Genomic DNA, 27,410 nt, shown 5'->3' with positions numbered 1-27,410 from the left:
TTACAAAAACTTCCAAATTTTATTTATTTCCAAGCAAAATTAGAAGTTACAGTCAATGTGGAAAATATGAAGCTGACACCAGAGCGAGAGACAACAGAAGCCGATAAATTATACCAAAGTAAAGATACATCTCTATACATTGATATTAAATATTGTTGCTTTATACCATAATGTCGTAGGATTATGGAAAATCAATACTCTGTAAGAAAGTTTTAATCATCAGCCCACCGAACACCATGCTTTGCATCAAGATAATATGCACCTACAGGCCCTCTTCCTCCAAATTCATACAACTCAGGAATCATTTTGTTCTCATCGATCTCATGAAGGATGGGAGTGAGAACATTCCATGCAGCCTCAAGTTCATCACTCCTCATGAAGAGATGATTGTCACCATTAATCACATCGAGAAGAAGATGCTCGTAGGAATCCGGAATTTCAACATTATACCTAAAAATCCAAAATAATAATAATTACATTTTTGTAATAATGGTTGAGGGAAAGGTTTTATGTGATACTAAGCTTAGAATTTAGTTTTTAGCCACTAACAATGTCTAGCTTTGTGATCCCAACATTTTCATGTTTTCAACCTAGCACACTGTGAACGTACATGTGGTGGTTGTCCTCAGAAATACCATATGCATGTACATAGTAGTAGTTTAGAGGAATATAAAATTTAGTTCAATGCAAAGCATAGCTGCTGGAAAATGATATCATGGTTCACCAGGTTAGCTGTGTCTCAAAAAACTACCATCGCACAATCAATATCTATAGCTGTTATATGCTAATTGCTCATGAAGATAACTATGCATTCCACCAAGCTGTGTAACATAGACCTGTCTACGTGTTGGTGAGCTATGAATGAGTTACCTTGGTAAAGTACATTTTATCACAATCCAATATTTTATCCTCCTCGTCTAAAGATGGGGAGAGGAATCTGAAATTTAAATTCAACTTATATTTTTTTTGGGAAACATGACTGACAATTTCCCAATATATAGATTAAGCAAAGATACGTACTTGTCCTTGTAAAGCAAGTTTAGTTCAGATGCATCCAACTGCAGCCCAAGCCCAGGAACCTTGTTGTTGACCTTCATGAGAATGGCTTCATCTGGCACATCTCGAAGAATAAGCTCATTAGTGGAAAGGGCAATGTTATGACCTATGCGCTCACGGTAGATATTGCCTGGAACATTGTGAAACTGGATGCGGATCTCAACCCTGAATAACAACAATGAGTAATGATTTCTTAGAGTAAACTTCGGGTTAGGAAAATCCATATGCAATTATGATAATCATATATGATATCTATTCAAACATCAATGCAACTTGATGGTTAGTCAAACTAGATTAAGTAAATTTGCAGTGCTTATAACAATTAAGAGGGCTGGGGTTTTTCTCGTCAAAGCTAGCAAGCATGATTTTGTAAAGGAGAATGAACCATAAAACAGATGTAAACTGTAAAGCGTCAAAAGGTATACATAATTCTGCACATATCTTGATTGCCAATGACTATAATTTCTCTTGTGAAGAAATAGACCATATTTCAAGGGAAAAAAAAAGGGAATAGGGTGAACAAGATAAAATCACAGAATTGAAGTTTAAAAACCAAGAATCGAGCATTCAAGAAGAAATCAAGCAAATTTCCAAATCAAGAAAGTTGATTTTTCCAATATTTCGAAGCAAGTATGGTGAACAGATGCTTACATTGTGGATATAAATATATGTATTAGTTTAACTGTTTGAGAACTTGGAACTATTTATATTGGACTGTTACCACTTCCCACATATTTAGTATTACAAGTTATCAAAATGTTTATGTTTGTGAATATGTACACACGCACACGCTTGACATCCATCAAACTCACAATTAGTAATATGTTGCTTTTCTGAATACGAAAAATTTTTCTCAGAAGGGCTGACGACAAACATCTATTTATCTAAAAATAAAAATATAATAATATAAAACTATAACGCCCAACGGAAATGCAATTTGGTACACTTTATTAGCTTAATGCATCATATTTTGCCTGTAAGTAAACAAAATTGAAAACTTTCACTAATAATTCACTTAAATAGGCTAAATTCAAGCGGGTCGCTAATTGTTTAGTGATCTATAGGTAAGATTTGGGGCGCAAATATTTTAAAAATAGGAGGACAGATGGCAAGTTCAGAAAGAATTAACATGCAATTTCCACATTACAAGGGGTGCAACTGCACCCCTAACTTATAACAGAGGTCCGCCCCTGAAGCTAGGAATGTCCTCAAACTTCTTCATTTGATAACAAGTTCTTCAATTCAAGTTTCTTCCACTAGTTGAAGCTTGCCATTGGAATGAACAGAAACTGTCATCAGTTACTTTTCTATGTCTGCTTCTATGTATGATTATGGTTTTTATTTGCTTTCTTCCAGAAATTCATCTCCAACGTTTTCTGTATAGCATTGAACATGTATAAGAAATATCTTTGAGAGCCACCATTCTTGTTTTGAGGTACAGCCACTGTAAGGAAACCTAATGATCTGCAAATCAGATTTGTACTATGAAAGCTTATCAGTATGCATTTTTGTAGATTGCTTTTACTACTCATATTAAACCAACAGGTTATATTCAATATCCTCTATTAGTGTTCACGGGACAGCCCAAAAAATTTCCCAAACTTGGGTACTATTTCCTACTTCCCCCCATACCACCATTGTCTGATTTAACAAGGGAATGACTGCGGAGGATGATTGGCTCGGTGAGGAGATCAATTGATACTTATGAAGAATCGATATTTGGTATCTAGCTAGGTAACAATTGGAGCTGTAGGAGCCTGTTTTAGAAGAAAGAAAAATCAATTGATCCGTCTGTGACATCTTATTGCACATAAATTTAAGTTCGTGAATAAAGAAATTTCCAAAACTTTCATTAAAATGAAAAAGCCTAAACAGAGGGAAGAAGACATGATTAGCAATTTAGCATTATAGGAATATCTAATTCATTTCTAGGGGCACAACATAAGAAAAAGAACAAAAACTAATCTAAAACGGAACCTCGATGAATATCTATTTCATTTCTAGGGGCACAACATAAGCAAAAGAACAAAAGCCAATCTAAAACGGAACCTCAGTTGGAAACAAGTACTCATAGAGGAAAAAGTGGCTCATAATAGAAATGTTGAGAATTAACTGTCTCAGCTTTATTTTGACTCTGAATGGTTCAACCAGTGGAGCAGAAAAAATACATGGGATATACAGAAATATACAGTGATAGAGGTGCACAATGAGAAGTGCAACAAATAATTTAAATGCATAAATATCTTCAAATTACAGCTGCCTCTGCTTCAATTGCAACGTAGTATCCCGGCCCCCCCCCCTTAAGACAAACCACTAGCTGCAAGTATGAAACATCATAAACAGAACGTCCATATGGGAGAAACCACCAGACTAATTTACCTATTCAAATTTTAATACCAGAAAAAAAGCTGAATTTATTGCTTTAAGTCAGTAAAATTATAGATGATTTATGGGACCAAAAACGTAAAATCATGTGGAAACATATCACAAACATATTGATCACCTAAATTTAAATCTATCCCAGATAGGACTTTTAAGAAATTAAGTGGTAATATTCATAATTTTTAATTAATACTAACTATATATTACAAACTGCTATTGCCTTGCTTTTGTTTTTAATATCATATTTCATTAACTACTAGTCTAGAAAGTATCTGGTTCAACTCTTCCTTAGGATTTAAATTTTTTGAATAGGATTCCAAACCTTCTGAAAGGAAATTCTATAATTCATGGAACTTTGTTTAGCTATGGGATGATTAAATATTTTATTTAGATTAATATTCTAGTATAAGCATGTATGGTACTATTTAATTATTTATCTTTAGTAGGTGATTGAGTCTTAGGATATATAATAGTATTGATGGTTGTTAGTATGTTTTCTCTAGGGATTTCTAGACACTACTCAGAAGCGCTGTGAGAGTTGAATTTTGGATTGTCAGTTGATTTAAGGGAAATAGTGAATTTATGCATTGTGCATTGCATACGTGTCCTATAAAATGATAGTAAGTATATATGGAGTTGTTCATGATGAATTATCTCTTTTTGTATGATTTAATCACATATCAGTTGTTGATTTGATCGCATTTTGTAACGCACATGAATATTTTGTTATAAGTCATGCTTATTTTCCTCGGTTGACAATCATGTCTTTTCATATAGTAACAGTCGAGATGCATTGTGGTTAATTAATTTCAATATTGGTTGGCCTTTGGCAATTTTTTTATAAAGTATATGGCTGTATGAACTTTATTTATTTTTCTTAAAAACATTATACATTTCAGGTCAATATACCGGTATATGTCGAAAATAACCGAGTCATCTAAACTGGACTCAATGTACCTATGTGAGGTTATTTTAGTGCTAAAACCAACTTTTGGGTCTCTATATCCTACTACAACAGGATTAATAAAAGTGAGGATCTTGTGTCAACCGAGGTATTAAGTGTTGACTGCATTGAGACGTGGCCTGCTTATTTTCCATTGCATGATTTTTTAAAAGTTTTCAAATATTTGCATTGAATATGAGAGTTTATTGATTATTTTCTATTCTTTTAATATTTTTCTTATCAAGTCAAGATATTTTAGTTTCTGCAAAACTAGTGTTTAATATATGAATTTATAACTTATTGAGTTGTGAACTCATCATGCTATAATCATTCTTTTCAAAGACTCATGATTAGTGGAGTTGATGGTTCCTAAATTATTGGAAGGGAGCAAGGAATAAAATTTGCAGATTTTTTTTCCTCTCTTCTAGGTGAAGGTTGAATAGTCTTTGATATTTAGTTGATAACCGGAGGCTTTGTAATAATGCAATATTTTCCTTTAGGTTGAGTTTTATTTCAAGTTGAGGAATATTTGTTTATCTCAAGTTAATTGGATGACTATTGACTTTTGGATTATAGAGAAATTTTGTTGATGGTTTTTAATTCAGTGATTAATTATTTTGGTGGTCTTTTGATGAATGTAGATTTTTAGAGGATAATTTCATAGGTTTAGCCCGGCTCCAATATTCCTTCTTGGTTCGAAAATTGGGGTCATGACACAAGCACCTTTCAAAGAGATAAGAACGGGTAATTCAGAGCTTGAAATCCTACCGGTGTTTGATGAGCCCCATTCCAGATTTGATCAAGAATGGAACCCCATCCCATCTTGCATTGTCAATGAATAGAACACCAGCAAAGAATGTTGGAGTCAGTGAGTCCATATATGTAGCAACATTTTCTTTCGAGCTAGCTTTATACTGACCAAGAACTATGTCATCAAGTTTCAATTGTCGTATTGATCTGAGAACCTTGGCCTGCATAAAACACAACCAGTTGTAGTAAAGATTTGCATGCTTCTAACATCAAACTTAAACAAGACGAGGAAAGACTGTACCTTTTCATTTCGAATATCCTCGCCATCAAGACTAACAGGTGGCTCCATAGCAAATAATGCAATTGTCTGGAGGATGTGACTGTGAACTACATCTCGGATAATCCCGTAGCGACCAAAGTATCTATCAACCAAAAAGAACGTTAACCACTCAAGGAGAAGAACAATAGAGGTAAGGACAAAACACAAGGTTTCTCTATACAATTTGCCAATCAACACAGTCATAATCCTTGTTCGGGGAACTAATCTTGCACAAGTGGGGAATAACTTGATTTAAATAATGCAATAGGTCTCAAAGATGACTCAAATTATGAGATCTTTAAGAAACAAGTCAAGCTAGTTCTCCTTACATCAAACTGGCAGAACTACCTTATAAAGGAAAAAAATTAGAAAATAAGAAAATGATTCAGTGACTATGAAAAGTTCCAAATGGATGAAGATAAATATCATTCAAATGTTTTATCAAGTAAATCTATTAGGATATACAATCATGAATATGAGCATTTTGCTTCAGTCTGAATAGTCTCCAGTCTTGCTTTCCATTTCTTATTATATTATAACCTTTCCAAAAATTAAATATGCATCTAATACTTCTAGGGAGGTTATTATAATCTTCACGCATTACGAAATAATGCATAAGATATGCTATTAAAAATAAACAAAATAACCAATTTTATGAGCAACATGTCTAAGTTTTTTTGGACTAAAATAATTGTTGCAAAATGGTTGCTTCATGATTACCTTCCTCGTGATTCCATACCACATTCTTCTGAAAGGATAACCTGCAGAGAAGGTGCAATTTAACCGTTGATGGCTGTAAACAATGGGATAAAAAGATATTACTAAGCTCAAACTCAATATGCATTTGTTGCAAAATCTACCTGTACGCTACGTATGTAAGTCCGACTCCAAAGTGGCTCAAAAACCAGATTAGAGAATCTCAAAACAGTGAGATTTTCAATTATGTCCTTCCCAAGAAGATGATCTATTCTGATACCAGTATAGGTGACAAATATTAGCACAGTATATAGTACCTACCAAATATTAGTAAACTATATCGCACCTACTGCAATGCACAGCATCATAAACACCAACGATAAAAGACCATTTGACAAAAATATAACTATCTTCACCAAATAACCAATCCAATTACTTCACGTTGAACATAGAATATATGCACCTATAAATTTGCTTCTCTTCAAATTTGGACAGAAGAAATCTAGTCAACTGTGATGATGACAATGCATCAAAACCAAATGGCTTCTCAATTATAATCCTGTTCCAGCCTCTTTTAGTCTGTGCATTTTCAGCAAGCGACAATGCAACATCAAGAAAAGCTTCTTGGGGCACTGAAAGGTAAAAAATCCTATTTGCGTCATGGTGACCCTGCAAAATGTGACACATTACTGCAAGTTATGAAATATATGGGAACAGTAGCAGTTGCAAGAAATTCACACAAAAGCATAGAGCGCTCCATATGGATGGAAATGTAGAACCCTCCATATAAATGGAAAAAAAAATTGAATTAGAAGGTAAAGAAGTTAGATTTTTGGTTGAATAACTACCAACTTGAATGTTACCTCGATGTCCTCCATTAGGGAACTGAGCTTTGTCATACCATCTCTGTTGTCATATCCTCCATTGATATAGAATGTTCTTCTGAGAAATGCGTCCAACTTGTCCCCACAGTTTTCACTGTACACTAACATCATCTTGTTAGAGCATTTTTCTGATCATTCGTAACATGTCGAGCTATGTTGCATGGATACAGACGCGGATACGAGTCGGAGTATGGGTACATAACACATGAAATTTATAAAAGGGTATGGGGACAGGGCTACACGCGCACACACATACATGTAAAGTAATAATTTACATGAGATCAATAATGTTTTGATTCACATGCTATGAGAACCAAAATTCATATAACACTTTTATGTTTCTTTTGTTAGTATATTATGAATTGGAAAACTGCTCGTTTTTAAACTAGATGCATAAATGATGCTGTAAAGTCATGGTTCTCAACTGAGTATGTACTGAAATGAACTTGACCCCGTCTCGTCAGAAACTGGATGTGAAGTGGAGGGCATACAGAAGTGTATGACAAGTATTTTAAATTTAAACATGTGTCATACAAATGAGTAGATGTCTGAATAAATGTGCATATATTCAAGGGATATCATTGTCCAGTATGGGTCCTGGAAGTGTCGGTACAGGTACGGCTTCATGATAGAAGTGTCCATGCAAAATAGATTTCAAGTAAATTAAATGAAATGTATAGTTACAGAAATGTTGTACTGCTGCTCCAAGTATTAGTGCTTTCTAAAAATATACTTTTTAAAATAAGTTGATATTGAGAAAACATAGGCACATGGGTGGAAACCTACTCCATAGTTTGAAATATTTGTTTATATCATGTTTTAGCGCTATTACTCTTGATACATATCGAGTGAAAAGATGCAACTAAATGAAGTATGTGAACTGCTAAATTCCAACAGTTCCACAGCTAGAACATCTCACACTAGGACTTAATCAGGATACTTCTCAAATATGTCATACTTGAGAAACATTTTTTTCCTTTTCATATAAATTTTCAATTAAAGTAAACTAATAAGTAAATGAGAAGGAAATTCTGACAGTACCACATAAAGCCAACCAATTTATGAAGTGTAAAAGGAACATACCGGTGATCCACACGGCAAGTTAGATTTGCTGCAATCATAGTTCTTAGATCCTCATTCGTCAACTGCTTTCTAGAATATCCAAATATACCCACATTCTGCAAAATAACAAAACAATTGAAAATGAAACTTCTTATAAGAATTTCTGCAGTGACAATTCAGAATAAATACTGATAACAGAAATATTTTTCAGTGAAAATTGGCTAAATTCTTCTTGACTATGCCTGAAAACGAAAACTCCTAGAAGTAGGTAGCACAGTAAAATAATATTAAGCTATATCTAGAAAAAAACAGACTGCACAGAATATTAAAATGTTGACACAAATGTGCATTGGTTCACTACAAATGTTAAGATTTCACCTTTTATACCTCAAAGAAAATTCAATATAACCATTGAATCCTATAAGGACTCCAGACACAGGTTGATAAGAATATCATAATATGATGTGACACTTAAAAGTTATACAGTATTAGATCTATTCTACATGCCCAAGTGTAATGTCATATATTTATATATGATGAAACTCAAAATGAGAATTGATAACTATAATGCATAGCCCTAACTTTCTGGAACCAGCTTTATGAATCCTTTTACCAAATATTCCCATGTATCTAATGGTACTGAATAATTCAAAATCAAAAAATTCAACTTGCGATCAATCATCATATTTTCATTCTTCATCACCTCTTTCCTGAGTATATGAGCTGTGACACAATCAAAGCAATCATTGTATCAACCCGCCAACCCTCATGTACCAGCTTATGAAATCTTAGCTCCAGTTACCTTGCTCGTTTTTCCATTACTTTGCTTAAAACTTGTGAAATGGCGTACTTTCGAATATATTCTTTCCTTTCCTTTTCCTCGCTCTCATTACCTTAAATTTGTCTGAGTATATTGCATTCTATCTGCATCAATACATGGACATTCTTGGATCCTCAGTTTTCCAGCAGCGAAACATTGTGCTATATTTCATCCCTAGCTCTACATGGGACTATACTTTCTCTTATAGCAATGGAATCTGCTGAAAAAGTGATTAAATGATCTCACATCAGTATTTGACTGAAAAACATACTTCTTGCAGCACTTCATCATTACTTTTGATCAAAATGATGTTGAAGTGCAGAAGCAACTAATGTCTATAGGTTAAAATGTCAAGAATGTTTTGGAAATTGAGGATGCTAGGTAGAAGGAAGCATTTAAAAAATTTAAGTATAAACAATCTGTACCAAGAAACTATGCTAACCATCTTGATTGACACTTGTTACTTATCCAAGTAAACTAAAATGAAATCAAGATAAAGGAAAACTAAATTGAGGACAATAAAAAAAGACAATGTTATACCTCTGGGAGAAAGCCACTGTAGTATAAAGCAAATAATGCTGGAAAAACCTTATTTCTTGCTAGTTCACCAGTAGCTCCTATAACAGCAATACAAAGAGAGGGTGTTCTTCCACCAAGACTGCCATATACATTTGAAGATGTCTCTACCACAGAGAGGGGAGGTTCCTTGGGAGACCAAAGATCATCCAAAACAGAAGGTTGATGATTATGAGGAGAACTCTCTGCTGATTGAGAGTTTGCCAACGTTGTTTGTTCAGCTGAATCTACATTTTCTATGGAAAACCTTTCAGGAAAAAAACTAAAAAAAGAGTGTTGGCATAAAAAAGAAGAAAAGATGTCGCAATAAATGAAAAGGGAAATTTAGATGTCCTCTACTGAGTAAAGGAAAATGCAAAAAATAATTTCTCATAATCATATGAATACTAATAGTTTTCCTGTGAGGAAAATGCACCGTAATAAATATGTGTAAAGGAAAAAATAACACAGAAAGAGTGAACACCTGTATCAGAAGCATGTGGCTTATAATCTGGTGGAAATAAAAGGCCACTACATGGGGAAAATGTTGAGAAAATCACATCTCTAAAATCTTATACTACAGACATGGAGTCCGAAATCAAAAGGCATGGATATTTAAATACCAAGTACCATTGCATAATAACTATCCTAGCACCAGCAGATGAGACAGGAATGTCTTAGACCTGTCAAAGAACACTGTAATATAGACATATGTTTTCAAAAACAACAGAGAATAAAAAGTGACTTCCGCATTCAACACAACAGAATTGTTGTGTACATATATAAGCAAAGACTAATTGACTCAAATATTAAAATGAAGTAAAGACATTGTAGAAATTTAGGAGACAGTGAATTTAGGAATTGCAGAGTAACAAGACATAATATTGCTAAGTTATAGTGTTTGATTACTTGACATTATAAAAATTTCACCTAAAAAGTGCACTATAACATTTCAAGAAACTGTTATTATGTACCATAGAAGTTGGATGCTGTTTCCATTTTTATCTGATAGACCTTCAGAGTAATTTACCATTGTACTTTCTCATTAAAGGTTTCTTCAATTTCCTTACTGTGACCTCTTTCTTCTTTCTCTCAACAAAATTTACCCTTCTCTCATCTAGATTTAAGGAAAAGAGACCTGGATGATGATAAAGTTGCAGCTTGCAATTTTCAGAAACAAGAAAATCATAAAAATATTTGGGAAAGAAGGCGGCGGAAGTGACTAGAAGAAGAAGAAAGAACCACCCCACGCCTTCACACATCTCTAAAAAGGTCAGAACTATTATTGTTGAGCATGTGTGACAGTAACGAAGAAGCACAAATCAAACTCAATTTCTTCTCAACATAGGCTTGCAATCAAGTCAGGTATATTGGAAAAGTTGATTGATCGTGATTTCAATCGGAAGACTTCTCCCCAAATTTAGCACCTTTGACAGCACGCTGGCACTGGCCAAGCGGTAGGTGATGATGGAAAGTTTCAGGAGAAGGTAATAACAATTTATGAGATGGTATTTCACAAGAAGGAACTCTATATACGTAGGTTGAAAGCCATCCTTCAAAATTATCAAACTTCATGAGGACATTTCTCTATTGCCTGATAATGGGAACTCTCGTGAACAAAAAAAACTATTATTGATGTGGTCCAAATGTGAATGACTTATGGGAGATTACTTCTAGAGGTCTTCATCAGTTTCACATACTGTGTCTTGTACTGTGACATTAGCCTGAATGTAACCAATCTCAGCATCAACCTCTACATCAGCAGTCAGCACCGCAGCCAATAAATCGCTGAAGTCCTCATCAGTTTCATATGCTCTGTCTTGTACAGTGACATTAGCCTAAATGTAACCAATCTCAGCATCAATCTCTACATCAGCAGCCAGCAGTGCAGCCAATAAATCGCTGAGGTGACTGCATTTGTCAAGAGGAAGAAGAAATGGGCCATGAAAGGATAGTAACGTTAAGATCCATTCGACATCCATGTGCTCCTTGACAACATAATTGGAACAATGGAAGATGTATCATAAAAATTAATAATGGTAGAGGGTTTCCAATAAGTGGTCAACTTTGAGGTGGTTCATAGTGATTACCATTTTCCTACCTAGATGAATAGTTATGAATCCCAGTGGACAATGAAATAATAACAACTTAAGACAAAGAGCCTTAGGGAGTAAATTCACTCAATCTCGCAGAATACATGGGAAAAAAATAGTGATGATAATGATGATGATGACAACAAGGATGAAAAGAAGATGCTACTAAAGGATTTTCAATCTCCCATATTTTATCATGTGAAACGTAATGTGATGCTTGAATTCAGGATCAAGTATAATTCAGTATAATGATTTTCGAGGACCTCTTTTATCAGACAGACTATGACAAATATGTGAATAATGTGAAAATATATCAACAACCTCAATTGTGGAGGAAGAGCCCCTTGAAGCAAGTTCCTTATGTGAAGCTTTCCCCTGCTTGTCTCCGCTCTATTTTTTCCTTTTATTTTTTCCTTTTTTATCCTTTCCTTGTTTTCCCATTTGAGAATTAGGATTTTTCTTCCTTTCCTTGGGGTGCCAGACTATTTTGAAACCTTTCAGGATATTATGCTGTGATAAGCCCCTTGAAGCAAGGAGCTATACTGTGGCCCTGCTAATTCAACATTTTCCCTCTATGCTCATTTGAGAAATGGGGGTTTCTTCCTTCCTTAGGGGGCCAGCTTCATTATTTTGAAACCATTGAGGTTTATCTTAAACCCTTAATATGATACAATATATTTAATAGTGTTGAAATCTTACATTAACAAAAGCATAGGCATAGGGCAATGCATTAATTTCATTCTCTCTTCTCATCTAAGACGCATGGAAATGGGTACAGGCACCAGTACATGGGTAGGTACGGGTACAGGACACGGAAAATCTGTAAAATGTAGGGTATGGGGACAAGGATATATATATATATATATATATATATATATATATAGAGAGAGAGAGAGAGAGAGAAATTGATGATTTGTATGATATCATTACTGTTTTACAGTTCATGCATCGTTAGAATTAAAATTTCAAACACATTTTGAGTGTCTGTTATTATGTTAATCATTATAAGTTGGAAGTTGCTCGTTTTTGAACTAGATACCTAGACGACCCCTTGAAATCATAGTTTTGAACTTGGGTGTGGACTGAAATGAACCTGACCAATGCCTAAAGAGTTTCAAAAAATAATGTGAAGTGTAGGATACATGTCCAAAAGTGTATGACAAGCGTTCTAAATTAAAACATATATCATATAATTGAGTACATGTCTGGATAAATGTATTCATATATCCAAGAAGGTCCACAAAGTTTGGGTACGTATATGTGTCTGGTACAGCTACGGCTTCATGATAGAAGTACCCGGGTAAAATAGCTTGTCATATATCATCTTACAAAAGGGAGAAGATAATCAGTCTAATAAACACTTAACTAGAAGAAATTGTGATAGTCTTTAGCTACTGGATAATCTCAGAAGTCAGAAGAGAATCTCAACATAATAAGTGAGCTTACTATAAACATTTTCCTGCAGGCGCTATCTTGAAGCCTTTTGAGTTCATTATGCTACATCCTTCATAGGATACAACATATTTAATAGTGTCTACGTTACATGGATAAAGCTCCAGGTGTGAGTATGAGTACGGCACATGCCAAATTTGTCGGAAATAGACATGGCTATACATACATGCATACATTATCTACAAGAGATCAATATTATGTTTTCATTTATATGTTATCAAGATTAAATTTTCTATGAATTAGAAAAGTGCTCATTTTTTTAACGTGATACACGATAGACCCTTAAGGATAGTTTTGAAGTGTGTAACAGGGCTGAAACGAACTCACTCTGTTTCTAGCGAGCTTCAAGAAGAGTATGCAGTGTATATGATTTACATCCAAGAAGTGTATTGCGAGTATTTTAAAACATGTACTACATAATCAAGTACACGTTTGAATAAGTTCATGCATAACCCATGGACCGTCTATTGATCTTCATATGTATGGTATGCATATCTCTCCTTATCTATCATCTAGGAATATAGAGAGGAAAATAGACTTTGCTCGATATACAGTTAAAATGGAAGAAAATTCAAGATAGAGATTTTAACTATCAAATAACCTCAGTGTAAGAGTGAAAGCACTATCAATATTTTCATTCACCAAACTTACTGAATAAGGACACAAGGAAGTGCAACTTTTTTTATAACTAAAAATAGCTATATTAATTTTGGATCTAAAAATTAGATACCTGCAGTCTATGTTACTTGGGTACTTTGATCTGACCTTAACTGCTCCTAAACTTCCTCAGATACTCCTTGAATATACATGCACATTTATTCAGACGTGTACTCAATTATATAATACATATTTTAATTTAAAACACCTATCAATACTCTATTATATAATACATATTTTAATTTAAAACACCAATCATGCACTTCTTTGGCAAATATCCTACATTTCATATCCCCTTTATAATCTACATAATAACAAAAAACATCAATATATTATAGTAATTTTAATTCTCATAACATGGGAATGAAAAACAATATTACTCTCATGTAAATTATTAATTTCAATATATCTATATAACCATGTTCCCATACCTTATGTTTTACAAATTTGCCTACCTCCTACCCATACCAGTACCAGTTTCCATGCAACATAGCTTGTAACGGCAGTAATATAGAAAGATTGCAGCAACAGTTTAGAAAACAAGAGAAAGCTAAATAAATATATATATATAATAGCAAGAACAAAGTGTTTATCCCAACTCTTTGATGAAAACTGGAAGAACAATAATAGAAAGGTAAATATATTTGGATGTCTTATCATGTTGCTCACAGGTTGATAACAGAATTCACCATTCAATAGCTGCACTTCTTCATTAGGTTTCCCATCACATGATGAAGCATTTCCTGAGAAGTCAGCTTCTCGATCTTTGCCTGTAACCTCCAACTTCACAGGTGTCTTTTCCCATCCAAGCTTTCTGATGGGCTGTAGATCCTTCAGCCTTTGGAATATCCAAATTTTCAATCCACAAACTCGTGGACTGATGACAGAAGAGTGAGCAAGCACAGAATGGCAATGAAGAGAAGCGACCATGTATTTTGAATCAACCTACACATCCACAAGTAAGAATGCATAGGCACATTAAATGTCTGTAATCCTACTTAAATGATATCAATAAATAAGAATAAAAGGACATAACATTGCAAAAGAAGTCGAGAATAACAAGCAATTGGAACAAAATGTAAATTGGATGCAAATCTTGATGTCTGCACCTATCATTAAATGTAAGCAGTTCACCTAGCTGAGCATGCCTTGATTATGGTGAGTTATTTTTGGTTCATGCAGTTGAAACTTTTAACTCAGCCGCCTCAATTGTGGGGTAAAGGACGATCACTTAGTTTTGCCGTCTATTTCAGCATGTGTTTGCATTACTTCCCTTATAAACCAATTAGATAATGTATGTAAATGATAAATATATCAATGTTCATTATCAATGTTCATTGCTAGACTTAAGTCTCCAACCTCCCAATGTTTGACAAACAAATCTTGACCTCCCGCATTAGAAGCAAGCTCTTGACTGCCTCCAAGATCTTCTTATTAAAATAATATACTGAGAGGATATACCTGATAGCAGGTAGTGGTGAGAGAAGAGATCCGACTCCAAGATATTCTTATTAAAATAATATACTCAGAGAATATACTTGATACAGGTAGTGGTGATCGAAGAGGACAGGTAATCCAATATGAAAACATCACTGAAAAAAAATATTGCTTGTGGTATTAGCATGCATAGGAAGCATAAAGGTAGAACTGAATTAGGTACATATAGCACCTGCGGGTAGAGAAAAAACAATCACTTTGCATGGTCTTTTTTATGCATAAAAGAAGCCTTCCAATTTACCTATGAATCCTAACTTCTACATTACTTATCTTGTTTGTTCAGATTGTTGCTCGACAATTTGACAAGGGGGCATTGCAGCTGTTGTTATTTTTCTATAAAATGTTCTCTTTTCTATAAAATGTTCTCATAAATTACCAAAATATGGGCTGAACCGTTCATAAAAAGCTCCAAATTAAGTTGCATGGGTACTTCTATTTGGAGCCGTATTTGTGTCGTGCCTGTTCCCAAAACCAAAATATCAGTGGACACGTCTTGGATATTTGCATAAACTTATTCAATGTGTTCTCGATTATATTATACATGGTCTAATTTAAAGCACCGACATATACTTCTTGGACATATCCTACACATGCAATTCTTGAAGCTCATTGGACTTAAGTTGGGTTCGTTGCAGCCCATATCCAGTTCAAAACTGTACTTATAAAGGTTCTTTGAGGTATTAAGTTGATAAAACAAGTAAGTTTCTAAATTATAGATATATATTTTTAAAAAACATACAAGCATTACAGTTTATTTCATTGACCGTGAAATGAAATAATATTGATCTAATATCGAAGCGAAATCAAGCTGTAAACGAGAATGATTAAATTTCCTTAATTGGGCTACTAAAAAGGCCTAATGAGTTTTTTGTTTTTCTAGAAATGGTTTATAGGGTATAAAAACCTGATTAAAATATTAAAGAATAAAATATACAAGTTCATGCCTTGCATGCGCCCTTTGCTTCTCAAAGGGAGCTTGCGAGATGGAAAAAGGCGTTGTTGCATCAGATATGGGGCGCTTTGCCACCACGCCACATAGCAGGGCGCATGAGGTGCACCTTTGATAACACTATTATCGATGTATCCTCATACCCTGCATTTTGCAAATTTTTGTGTCCCGTACCTGCACCAACACCTACGCCCGCATCAGTGTAACTTAGGCTTTGTTCAACTTGACCACAACGTGCTCACATTTTTTTATTCAACTTATCAAGACAAGGTCAAACTTGAGTTAGAGCTTGGTTGTTAAACAAGCTACTCTTAATGTGTCCCTGTGCAATTTATTTAAGCTAGAGAAGTTCATCATACATATATACATATGTATATATATACATATATACATATGTATATATGTGTGTATGTATGTATGTACATACATATATATATATATGTATGTATATATGTATGTATGTATGTATATATGTATGCGCACATATACATATGTATATATATATGCATACAATACATACATACATACATACATACATATACATATACGTATCATATGTGTGTGTATTCACACACACACACACAGACATACACACATATATGTATATACACACACATATACATATGTGTATACACGCGCATGCATGCACGCGCGCGCATAGACACGCACCCGAGCACGCATACCCAGGCCCGCGCGCGCACGCGCATACACATGCAAGCACACACGAATACACGCGCACACTCGCGCGTGCACTTACACACACAGATATATCGGTGTGTGGCACATGTGTGTTCACACGCACGCACACATATTATGTGTGTGTACATATATTTGTATGTGTGTGTGTGTAATGTGTGTGCATGTGTATATGCATGTGCATTAGGTTAGTTGAGTCTAAATTGTAAAGTAGTAATAGAAAATGCACTTCCTAAACTTAATGTTAACAAGAAAGAAACTAGCTTATGTGAAGTAAATTCCATGCAACAAAATTATGTCTTAAGCCGTAGTGTCTTTGTGTCGATATAAGTGCTTTAAATGTAACAACTCATCATATCCCTCTCCAAGATTAGCATGATTTCAATTTATTTTCCCTTTTGTGAGAGGGGAGGGGCAATATGCAATTTTAGAATGTTTAAGGAGTCCTAAGCTTTTTGGCACACAACCCAATTGCATGCATTGAGTGTGTTTACTTTTTTATTTTGGTAAAAGAAGTGCTCATCATGCATTGGTGGGATCACGAGGCAAGGGACAAATGGAGAGTAAGAGGACACTTATCCCCTATTCTCTCATACTAATATGACTATAATAAACCCCTATACCCTCCCTCCTTCACTGTAACTGAGAATTACAGATAAAAATTCATAGAGAGTGGGGTAAAAAGGGAAGGCGAGCTAGAGGTAGAGAAGGAGAAAAAACTAGGGAACTCTATTGGAGGTATACTTCCTCATCTTCTTTTATTATGAGTCGTTTTGGTTTAGAATTAAGATAAATGTACTCAACAAATTGTTTGGAGAATGTGATGAGAACTTTAATGGAGGATTGAGACCTCCATTACCCAAAAAAAAAGGTTTCTGGCAATGGTCTCACTACATGCGAGCTCGCACCAGCAGATATCTCCACCGGCTCTCCTTTTTACTGAGATCAAAGAAGACTAGCAAGCGGAGATTAAAAAAAGTAACGAGAAGATCGCTAAATAAGAAGGTAGAAAAGAAAAAGGGTGAAAACTTTTTTATTCAGAATTTGAATGATTGGAATAAGGCAGGTCTTGTTCGCTTGTCATGGGATCTCGTCTCTAATCGTGGCCTACTTTGGGTTAAATGGATTTGACATGAGCATGCTTTCGAGAGCTCTATTTGGACTGTGCGGGGTTCGACAATCAGGCTCCTAGGCTTGAAAAAGTATTCTCGGTGCTCATGAGTGGTGTTTGCATCCGGTTGGTTATACTTTCAATCAAATGCCACTCACTACTTGGGTTGGGGCTGAAAGAGCAATTTGGTTACCTTATCTTGATCATCATTTTACTTATAAATCTGCATGGGATTCCATTTAGTTGCATGCGGTTATTGTACTTTGGGCTCAATTTGTTTGGTTTTTCTGGTAACATCCTACGATATACAAATCTTGTCTTTGAAATGTATTCTCCTCATGCCTTCCCACTCAAGATTTTCTTCGTCGTCGTGGCATGTTTATTACATCTCGGCTACATGCAGTTATTGTACTTTGGGCTCAATTTGTTTGGTTTTTTTGGTAATATCCTACGATATACAAATCTTGTCTTTGGAAGGTATTCTCCTCATGCCGTCCCACTCAAGATTTTCTTCGTCGTCGTGGCATGTTTATTACATCTCCATTGCATACGGTTATTGTACTTTGGGCTCAATTTGTTTGGTTTTCCTGGTAATATCCTATGATATACAAATCTTGTCTTTGGAAGGTATTCTCCTCATGCCTTCCCACTCAAGATGTTCTTCGACGTCGTGACATGTTTATTACATCTCGGTGTTGCTTATGCTACAATGCTTATGAGACTCAGGCTCACTTATTCTTGGAATGCTCTTTTGTGAGGAATGTTTGGGTATTAAATCTTAAGGATTTTATTATGAGAAGAACTCATCTCAATCACTTTTTGATGAAATAACGAGTATTGATGATATAACAAAAATTAGAGGGAAGAATGTTAGGAGGAGAGCTCTTTTGCTTTGTGCTTCTGTTTGTTATCATATATGGATGGAAAGAAATGTCACATGCATGTTCACTTCTTATGTTGTGGAGTCACCAGCTTAAATTGCTCATGCAATTACTGTAACATTGGGACATCTTCAAGATGAATAGCATGTTTCTTTAATGCTTGTGTTGCTCGTGGTCAACTAGGGATTGTATATCTTTTTTGGCATTTTATTTTGTTGATGGCGTGCTTCTTGGGGGCTGAAGGGAAAGTTAATAACTTAGTTTTTAAACTTTATCAAAATTGTTGTAGTATTTATCTACTCTGGGCCTTTGTTTTAGAGTGCTATGCATTGTACATATAATTTTTTTCTTTTTAATTAAAAGGAGCTTCGCTCTGCTCTTTTCTTGGCAAAAAAAGAGAGAATGTGAATACTTTAAGGGAGAAAGTTACATAAGATCCTAAAAGTTCTAAAATTTTCAAATAAGTCAAAGCAGGGAGCTAATTACAAGGAAATGGATATCTAAGCCTAGACCCTAAAAATATCATATACTTTTTATGAGTCCAAAGCCATAAAAAAGTGTTTGGGAATGGTAAATTAAATCCTTTAAAAATAAGAGAAAATAGTAAAAACCTTTTTAGGAGTTTTGTCTATTATTTAACTTATGTGGACCTAGGATAGAGGTATTAACCTATGAGTTGATTTAAATGGAATTGTTTTTACCTTATTTTATACTAGAGATCCTCTTTCAAATTAAGGGAATCATAACCGGACTTTGCATCTGGTAGAGGTGAGTACATTTCTCACTAAATATTTTCAAGGAAAAAATATAAATTTCATAAATATATTGAATTGTGAAAATTATCTGTGTAGGAATAATATATGCTTTTAATTTCATTAAGTGAGAAATGAGTTTGCACATGCTTTATTGTGAAACATAATTTAGTTGATTTTATATGCATAAGTCTATTTGAACCCAAGTGGAATACAATTAAGCTATGTTGTTCATATAAATCATTTAGACAAATATGAATGTTGCTTTCTCTGAATGTGATTTGTGAAAGAAGTGTTGAAAGGAGTTATAAAATATTCTATATAGTTCATACGTTTATCCGTGACTTGGTTTTTTGTAACAACTAAAAGAAGTATAGATGATAAATCTCAATAATAAAGAAACCCAAAAAGTTCGCTATGAAGTGAAGTGATTGAGTCTGCCATAAGTAATTGGTGCACCAATAAGTGAATTGGTCAGTTTAGCATAAAAGAAACGCCTTCTTGGGCACAAGTGATGAGGCCGACAGACAACTTATGATAAAGCTAAGTGCATTGTACTTCATAGAGAAAAATTGTTAAAGTGATGCAAATTCGCTTTCCCTTATTATCCGTGACTTGGTTTTTTGTAACAACTAAAAGAAGTATAGATGATAAATCTCAATAATAAATAAACCCAAAAAGTTCGCTATGAAGTGAAGTGATTGAGTCTGCCATAAGTAATTGGTGCACCAATAAGTGAATTGGTCAGTTTAGCATAAAAGAAACGCCTTCTTGGGCACAAGTGATGAGGCCGACACACAACTTATGGTAAAGCTAAGTGCATTGTACTTCATAGAGAAAAATTGTTAAAGTGATGCAAATTCGCTTTCCCTTACTACTGGGCTAAAATTGGTAGTCTTATTGTGACATGTGAGCGGATTATTGCCAGTGATATAATGTATTTATCCAGATTCCAGTTCAAGTGATCAGCTAATATAAGGAGAAAACTGACACTCGTTTTGTTTCTCTTGAACTTCTTATTTTAATTCCTCACATTTATTTGTGTTTTTAGTTTTATCGTATTTACTCATGACCTTGATTTATGACCATATTGTAGTTAATCTGATGTCTTCCACTATTATAACATGTGGCATTGATCATTGTTACAATCTTATATGCTTCATAATTTACAAATAAAGAAGTCGGTGCTATCTTACTTTGATATTAAGATTTGATATTCATTATTTTGCTAAAAACACTGGTGCGAAAATGTAATCATTGGGCTCTAGCTCACCCCGTGGTTTTCAACCTTTTTTAGATTCCGCATACATCCAGGTTGAAGAGAAACTGCCAATAAGAAGGTGCTAAAAGTGTTTTGTCGTAATAGCCACAGTTTTGTGGTAAGAGTAGCTAGTTGCATGAAGTATGCATACTATCTTAAGTGGTACAAGTATGGTTTGAGAGAACTTGTATTTTGTATTGTCGCTCCGAACTTCCATCAATAGCAAGTATTGTTCATCTGTGGTCTAATAATGCTATGCGATTCAAGTGCCCAGGCTTGACATATGCATGAGACTTGTCTCATGCACGTCACTGCTGTCATGTGATCCGAGCTTTTTCCCTCCGCTGCGGTCTTGGGGCCGTCAAACATTGGAGTCACGTCGGACAGAATATTCCACATATGATGATAGATACCCAGAATATATCGTGAATATTTAGTAAATGTCCTAGTGACAAATTGGACAGTGCCTTGGTGTCCGTGTCATAAGTGAAATCAAGGGTGACAAGCAGCCAGTGATGAAGAGACTCTCGACTTGAAGCAAAATGTTAGGCCAAGCATGAGCTTTGATTCTTCTATTTTGACATTTCCAAAAGAAATTTTGGCAAGAGCTCAATTTAGCCTTAAAACACATATGAAGGCTTTAAAAAGCAAGCTTTAATCCATAACCAAATATGGCACCATTTCAATCGATTTTTTGACATTGAAATGTCTCCCAATCTATTGGGAAACCCCAAATGTCGACCGCTATATCAGGAAAGTCCACATATCACCGATAATTTCCCAAAAACAATAAACATATAAAATCTTTCTCGTCAAGGCAAGCCCTACAGCACGACATTCCGACGTATCATTTATATGGCCGATGTTTTAGACACTCGCCGAACCATATCGCCATTGACTCATAGACTTGCGCAATGTAACAGCTAATTAAACATCTCCATTATGTTGGGGTAAAATAATTAACTGAAACATTTGCCTTAATATCAGACCGAGCATACGTAATCTTAATTAATCCAGGAGTTCAATCAGTCAAATTAGCAATCTTGTTGAAAAAAGAAACAGCGCACAAATCAGTGAAACGCGTAAACCCTAGCTAAAACCCACCCAATCTTTATGGGACCAACACAAGACCTTAGCTGGAGAGAAGAAGCACTCACCCGGCGGTGACGAGAAGAGAGGCGGTGATACCCCCCTGCAGAGGGGAGCGGCGGCGGAGACCGACAGAGCCATCCTCAGAGTCGACGACCAGAAAAGGAAAAGCTTTGCCGTTTCTTTCTGCCCCGGCCCCTCTTTCACTGTTTTCCTGTTTTGGGACCCACATGTGTCGTTTTCTGGGTTGAGGGGCCCAGCTGTCGGTGGGTCCGATTTTGTGCGAATGAAATTGTCAGATCTTTTTTTATGGGGACGGGGTGGGCGTCGCTCACCGCCGGTGAGAATTGCGTAAGGAACACTCCTTCCCCAATAACAATGGTAGTGTTCTTTACGCTATCCTATGGGCTATTACAAATTTTTTATGTCCCGTACCCGCACTCGGCACCCACACCCGCATCTATCTGTGTAACTTTGGTGTAAAACCCCCGCTAAATTTGAGAATACTGTGATTAACATTGATAAATGAGTTTTAATTAGGGGTGCCAAACCGTATCCGTATCCGAGAAAATATCTGTAACCGTATCCGTTAGGATACGAATATGGTTACTCAAATCTATTACCGATAGGATATGGTTGCGGATATGATTTTGTAGTGAAATATCTGTATCCGTATCTGAAAATATCCGAATACATATTGGTAATACTCTTACGATAGTTTCGATTCTTAGATTATGGATTTGTGGTTAATTTTGATGATCAAGATGTCTAATCTTAGCTTTTCAATCATAATGAACATATTAACGAACTCTTTTTGTATCACATGACTATATTTTTCTGAATACTATCTAGTTTTCTCATATCCTTTTTGTATCCGCATGCATATCCGTTTATATATCCGCATCTATATCCGTAACCGTATCCGATTTTGACGAATATGGATATGAATTTTTCTTACCGATATATATCCGTATCTGTATCCGTATCCGAGATGGGTAAGCGGATATGGATATGGTAAGTGCCATATCTGAGCCGTATCCGCTCCGTTAACACCCCTAGTTTTAATTAAGATAAATATTATTTAATGATGGATGAGTATGGTAGTAATTGATTTGAGATCAACTAAGTGTATGTATGAGAGTATACAAGTGTTAAACAAGTACAAACGAGTGGAAACATGCACACATGTACAAATCAAATGACTCAGTCAGACCTTTGATAGGTCGACCGATGGAAAACCATCAGTCGATCGATAGGCACCTATCAGTCGACTGATGACAACCCATCAGTCGACCAACGGATAGTTTCCCAGTTTGACTGGGTTTCTGTTTTCAGGTCTATAATTTGGAATCGGGTTTGTTCGTACATATATATGTATATTTCACGAATTCTCCCTCTTTTCTTACTCATGTCTAAGCCCTAGCAGCAGCCATACCCTCTCTCAAAACCCTAACCCTAAATTACAAGTTTGGCAAAGCTTCGTGAAGCGGACACCGAGAGGAGGGCGAGATTTACGATGTTTGGTGACGAGGGATCGAGTCTTGCTTGCCTCTGTGAGATTTGCACGTGGTGAAAGGCAAGATCATCTTCCTCCTAACCTCTCCTTAGTTAAATATTAAGTCTTTATGTGATAATTGTGATTAATCTCATGTTTAGGGTCAATATAATGTATTAAAGTTTAGTTTATGATGTTTAATCTTAAATCAATGCCAAGAACAGTAGTATAAATCTGTAATTGTTGAGTTTAGATGATCATGATTATTAGAGTTATTTTTAACTTGTTAATTACATTTTAATTTGGTTTAAATACTTTAATTAATCAAATTAAACAAGAGTTTTGTTAATTAGAATGTTGAACCCTAGGTTTGTGAATCTACATGATTTATCTTATTTAAATGAATATCTTGTTAAGTATTCATGAGTTTAAAATCAATTTTCATCGGTTATATTAATAAAACCCCCAGTTTTGAGGGAAAATAGACAAAAACTCACTGTCACACCCCGCTTCCCAAAATACCGGGAATCAGAACGTGAACAAGCTCGTGACGTATTAGATTAAGGAGAATAAATAAAATAATCATTTCTCCTCAACCTAATACGCTAAGCGTCTGGAAATAAATACAATGTAAAGACACAGGTCCCCGATCACAGTTAGCAAGAATATAATAGACAAACTCAGAGCAAAATGATACATATCACAAATGAATATCATTCAAGACATAATATTCAAGTCAAACATGCCCTCATTACAAAAACTATCCAACTGAAAACTGAAAACTGAAGAAATATAAATACATCGTTCAACGGAAAAGAAGAGAAATACTACAAAAGATAAAGTAAGGATCATCAAATAACTAAGGAAATAGCTAAGCTTCAACTTGTTCTTCTGCTCCGTCTGTAAGGTACTCCTGCTGAGAATCCTCTGGCTCCTGTACGATTCCGAACTGAGGCTGTCTGTCTCCTAAATCTGACGTACACTAGAGAAAATAGGTGTACGTCAGTGTGCATGGCACACAGCAAGATCCCACAGGGAAGAAATAAAACAGTCGAATAACCAAGGTAATAACAGTAATAATAAATAGAAGCATGTAGCTGGAATACTAAAAACTAGATGAAATCAACCAATAGTATATAATAATCAAAGAATCCAAAAATCAATCGGGTGATGAGGTCATGCAGCTAGCAATCAGAATAATCATCCAAGTATCAATGTCATACAACTAGATGGAATTAATACTTAAAAATCTACAACATGAGATATAGTAGGTCGAGAGAAATAATCCAAACAAGAAAACGCTCATGTATATATCATATGTCTCAAATTGTAGATAATTAAATATTAATCCTGATCTATGTATGAAAAGAAATATAACTGGCTTACCTCTCACAAGAATCCATAATCAGCTTAAGTAACAATGTCATGTAACCAGTCATCCTATAACAAGTCACTGGTTCACAACTCACATAGAGTCAACGCTCATATCATCGGATAACTGACTGATCGCAAATCACAAATATCTCAACTCCTCAGACTCACCCCGATGACTACACAAACTTCACAGGCGCGATCTCGGAATATAACCATAATCATAAATATCTCAACTCCTCAGACCCACCCCGGTGACTACACAAACTTCACCGACACGAGCTCGAAATGCAACCACAATCACAAATATCTCAACTCCTCAGACCCACCCCGGTGACTATACAAACTTCACTGGCACTAGCCCGGAATATAACCACAATCACAAATATCTTAACTCCTCAGACCCACCCCGGTGACTACACAAACTTCACCAGTGCGAGCCCGGAATACAACCACAATCACAAATATCTCAACTCCTTAGACCCACCCCGGTGACTACACAAACTTCACCGGCACGAGCCTGAAAAATACATCAAAAATCCCAACCGCTCACATGGACCAAGACTTCTCACCCCAATTCTCGTAATTCCAGGTTAACTACACACATGGTTCTAGATCCTAACTGTGTCATACAGGTCACTATAGTCATGTACTTCTCATGATTCTTAACATGGAATAATAAATGCAATTACACTAAGTGTCAATGTCATGAAGTGTGAACATGGGTCGTGATCACATGTAAGAAACATACAAGAGTAAAGCTACTATTAACAATGCAAGATGAAACTACCATCAATAGATGTTTTGCACACAAAAATCGAAATCTCAGTTATTAATTTCAAGAATAATTTCCTTTAAAATTATCTCTCTTTATAAAAAATTCTAAAATAATCTTCTTAAAATATATTTTATTATTATTTATGAATAGTAATACTTTTTAATTTTATAAATGATTTCTATGGTATTTTATAAAATAATCTAAAATACTCTTTTTCTCAAAATAAAATTCTTTTAATCATAACAATTATTCAAAAATACTCCTTATACAAAATAAATTATTTTCTCGAAATAAATCCTTTTAAAATATTTTCCTCATTATAAATAATTCTAAAAATACTCTATAAATATATTCTTCCTTTCAAATAACATGAAATTAACCATAAACTATTTTTTTTACATACTTATTCATCATTTATAGCATCGTTTTACAAAATATATTCATCGCAATATTATCAACAACCACATAATTAATATCATATCAGCACAAACCTAATCTACGCATATACGTAATAAATTCATAAGAGATAAAAAAATTTAAGTTAACGAGACAACGAGCAAGAGGGATCTTGCCTCGGGGTTCGTCGAACGAATCGACGTTGACGGCGCGAGTGGAATCTGACGCGGTGGTGGAGGAGGCCGGAGATGGGGGAGTGCGGTGGTTGTAGGGCGTCAGAGAACGCGCAGGTGGGTCGAGGAGAGGAGGGGGTCAGGGGAGAGCGGGAGGAGCGGCAGGTAGGGGAGGAGTGCTGACGAGATCTAAGAGAGAGCGAGGGCACCACGATGATCGTGCCCGAGAGAGGGACTCGGGAGGCGGCGTGGCCTGGCTGAATACTAGGGGGAGGCGGCGGCGGCTGAGGCAGAGGGCGGACGTAGTGATGGTCGAGGGACGTTGAAGAGGGGAAGAACAGTTGGTGACGGCGATGTTTGGGAAGAAGAGAAGGAGATGAGAAAGAGAGGAGAGAAAAAAAATTATAAATACGTATACTATATTGGTATTACGTATATATAAGTGTATATATATAAGCGGTTAATATTATATACTATGTATGAGGTAGTATATATATGAAATGAATTAGGGTTAGGGTATAAACAAAATAATTAATAAAAATAATTACTTATATTAAAAAAATCAAATAATTATGGAATAAATATCTACAAATTAAAACGTACTTGTTGTGCTAATACAATAGTTGATATGAAATAGAAAAATTAATACAGTAAATTGTACAATTAAACAAGAATAATCAATTAAAAATACAATTACTTATATTTAAAATCAAATAATTATAGGATAATTATCTACGCAATAAAACGTACATGTTGTACTAATACAACCGATAATATGCAATAATAGAAATAATACAACAAATTATACAATAATACATAATTAATAATACAACGTGTTATACAAAATAATATGTAATAATAATAATAATATAACATATTATTTAGAAATAATATGTAATAGTATCAATAATACAATAGATTAATTTTAAAAAATTTCACCGCATAAAATTAATTTATAAATACTAATATCATTTAAATAAATATAAAACTTGGACTTTAAATCATAAAAAATTATAGAAAATAAAAAAAAATACAAATACTCTCTTAAAAATAATAATTAAATATTTTAAAATACCTAAAAATTATTTTAACTTGTATCGAAAATTCATGGTCCTTACACACACAACGTGCAGTTTTGGTCTGGTCGGTCGACCAACCATGAGTGTCAGTCGACCAACGGGGTGCTTTCTGTCATGTTGCCAATCAGTCGACCGAAGCTCTATGTCGATCGACTGATCAGGTCATGTTTGTGAACTCTTGCTTTCTTTTTCGTGGGTTTGATTTACGAACAT

The 27,410-nt window shown here is 34.9% G+C and overlaps 1 protein-coding gene across 3 annotated transcripts; it reads right to left on the bottom strand.

Moving 5' to 3' along the window:
• On the bottom strand, nucleotides 1-21,996 carry LOC109851040 (glucose-6-phosphate 1-dehydrogenase 4, chloroplastic). 3 transcript variants are annotated; one of them, XM_020421151.1, is made up of 12 exons: nucleotides 21,974-21,996; nucleotides 14,359-14,614; nucleotides 9,453-9,724; nucleotides 8,114-8,208; nucleotides 7,010-7,124; nucleotides 6,610-6,815; nucleotides 6,311-6,419; nucleotides 6,171-6,211; nucleotides 5,433-5,553; nucleotides 5,150-5,352; nucleotides 1,021-1,221; nucleotides 1-450 (listed from the first exon to the last, which is right to left on the bottom strand). In XM_020421151.1, exons 2-12 carry the CDS (start codon nucleotides 14,597-14,599, stop codon nucleotides 213-215), a joined length of 1,842 nt encoding a protein of 613 aa, XP_020276740.1. In that variant the 5' UTR covers nucleotides 14,600-14,614; nucleotides 21,974-21,996; the 3' UTR covers nucleotides 1-212. The 3 variants fall into 3 exon arrangements, with proteins under 3 accessions (XP_020276740.1, XP_020276741.1, XP_020276743.1); XM_020421152.1 differs by having other exon boundaries at nucleotides 9,453-9,715; XM_020421154.1 differs by lacking the exon at nucleotides 21,974-21,996 and having other exon boundaries at nucleotides 9,453-9,750; nucleotides 14,339-14,376.

Source organism: Asparagus officinalis, chromosome 7 (genome assembly GCF_001876935.1).
Source record: "Asparagus officinalis chromosome 7, Aspof.V1, whole genome shotgun sequence".
NCBI lineage: Eukaryota > Viridiplantae > Streptophyta > Magnoliopsida > Asparagales > Asparagaceae > Asparagus > Asparagus officinalis.
The sequence above is the reverse complement of the archived record's forward strand: the minus strand, read 5'-3'. Positions and strand labels throughout refer to the sequence as shown.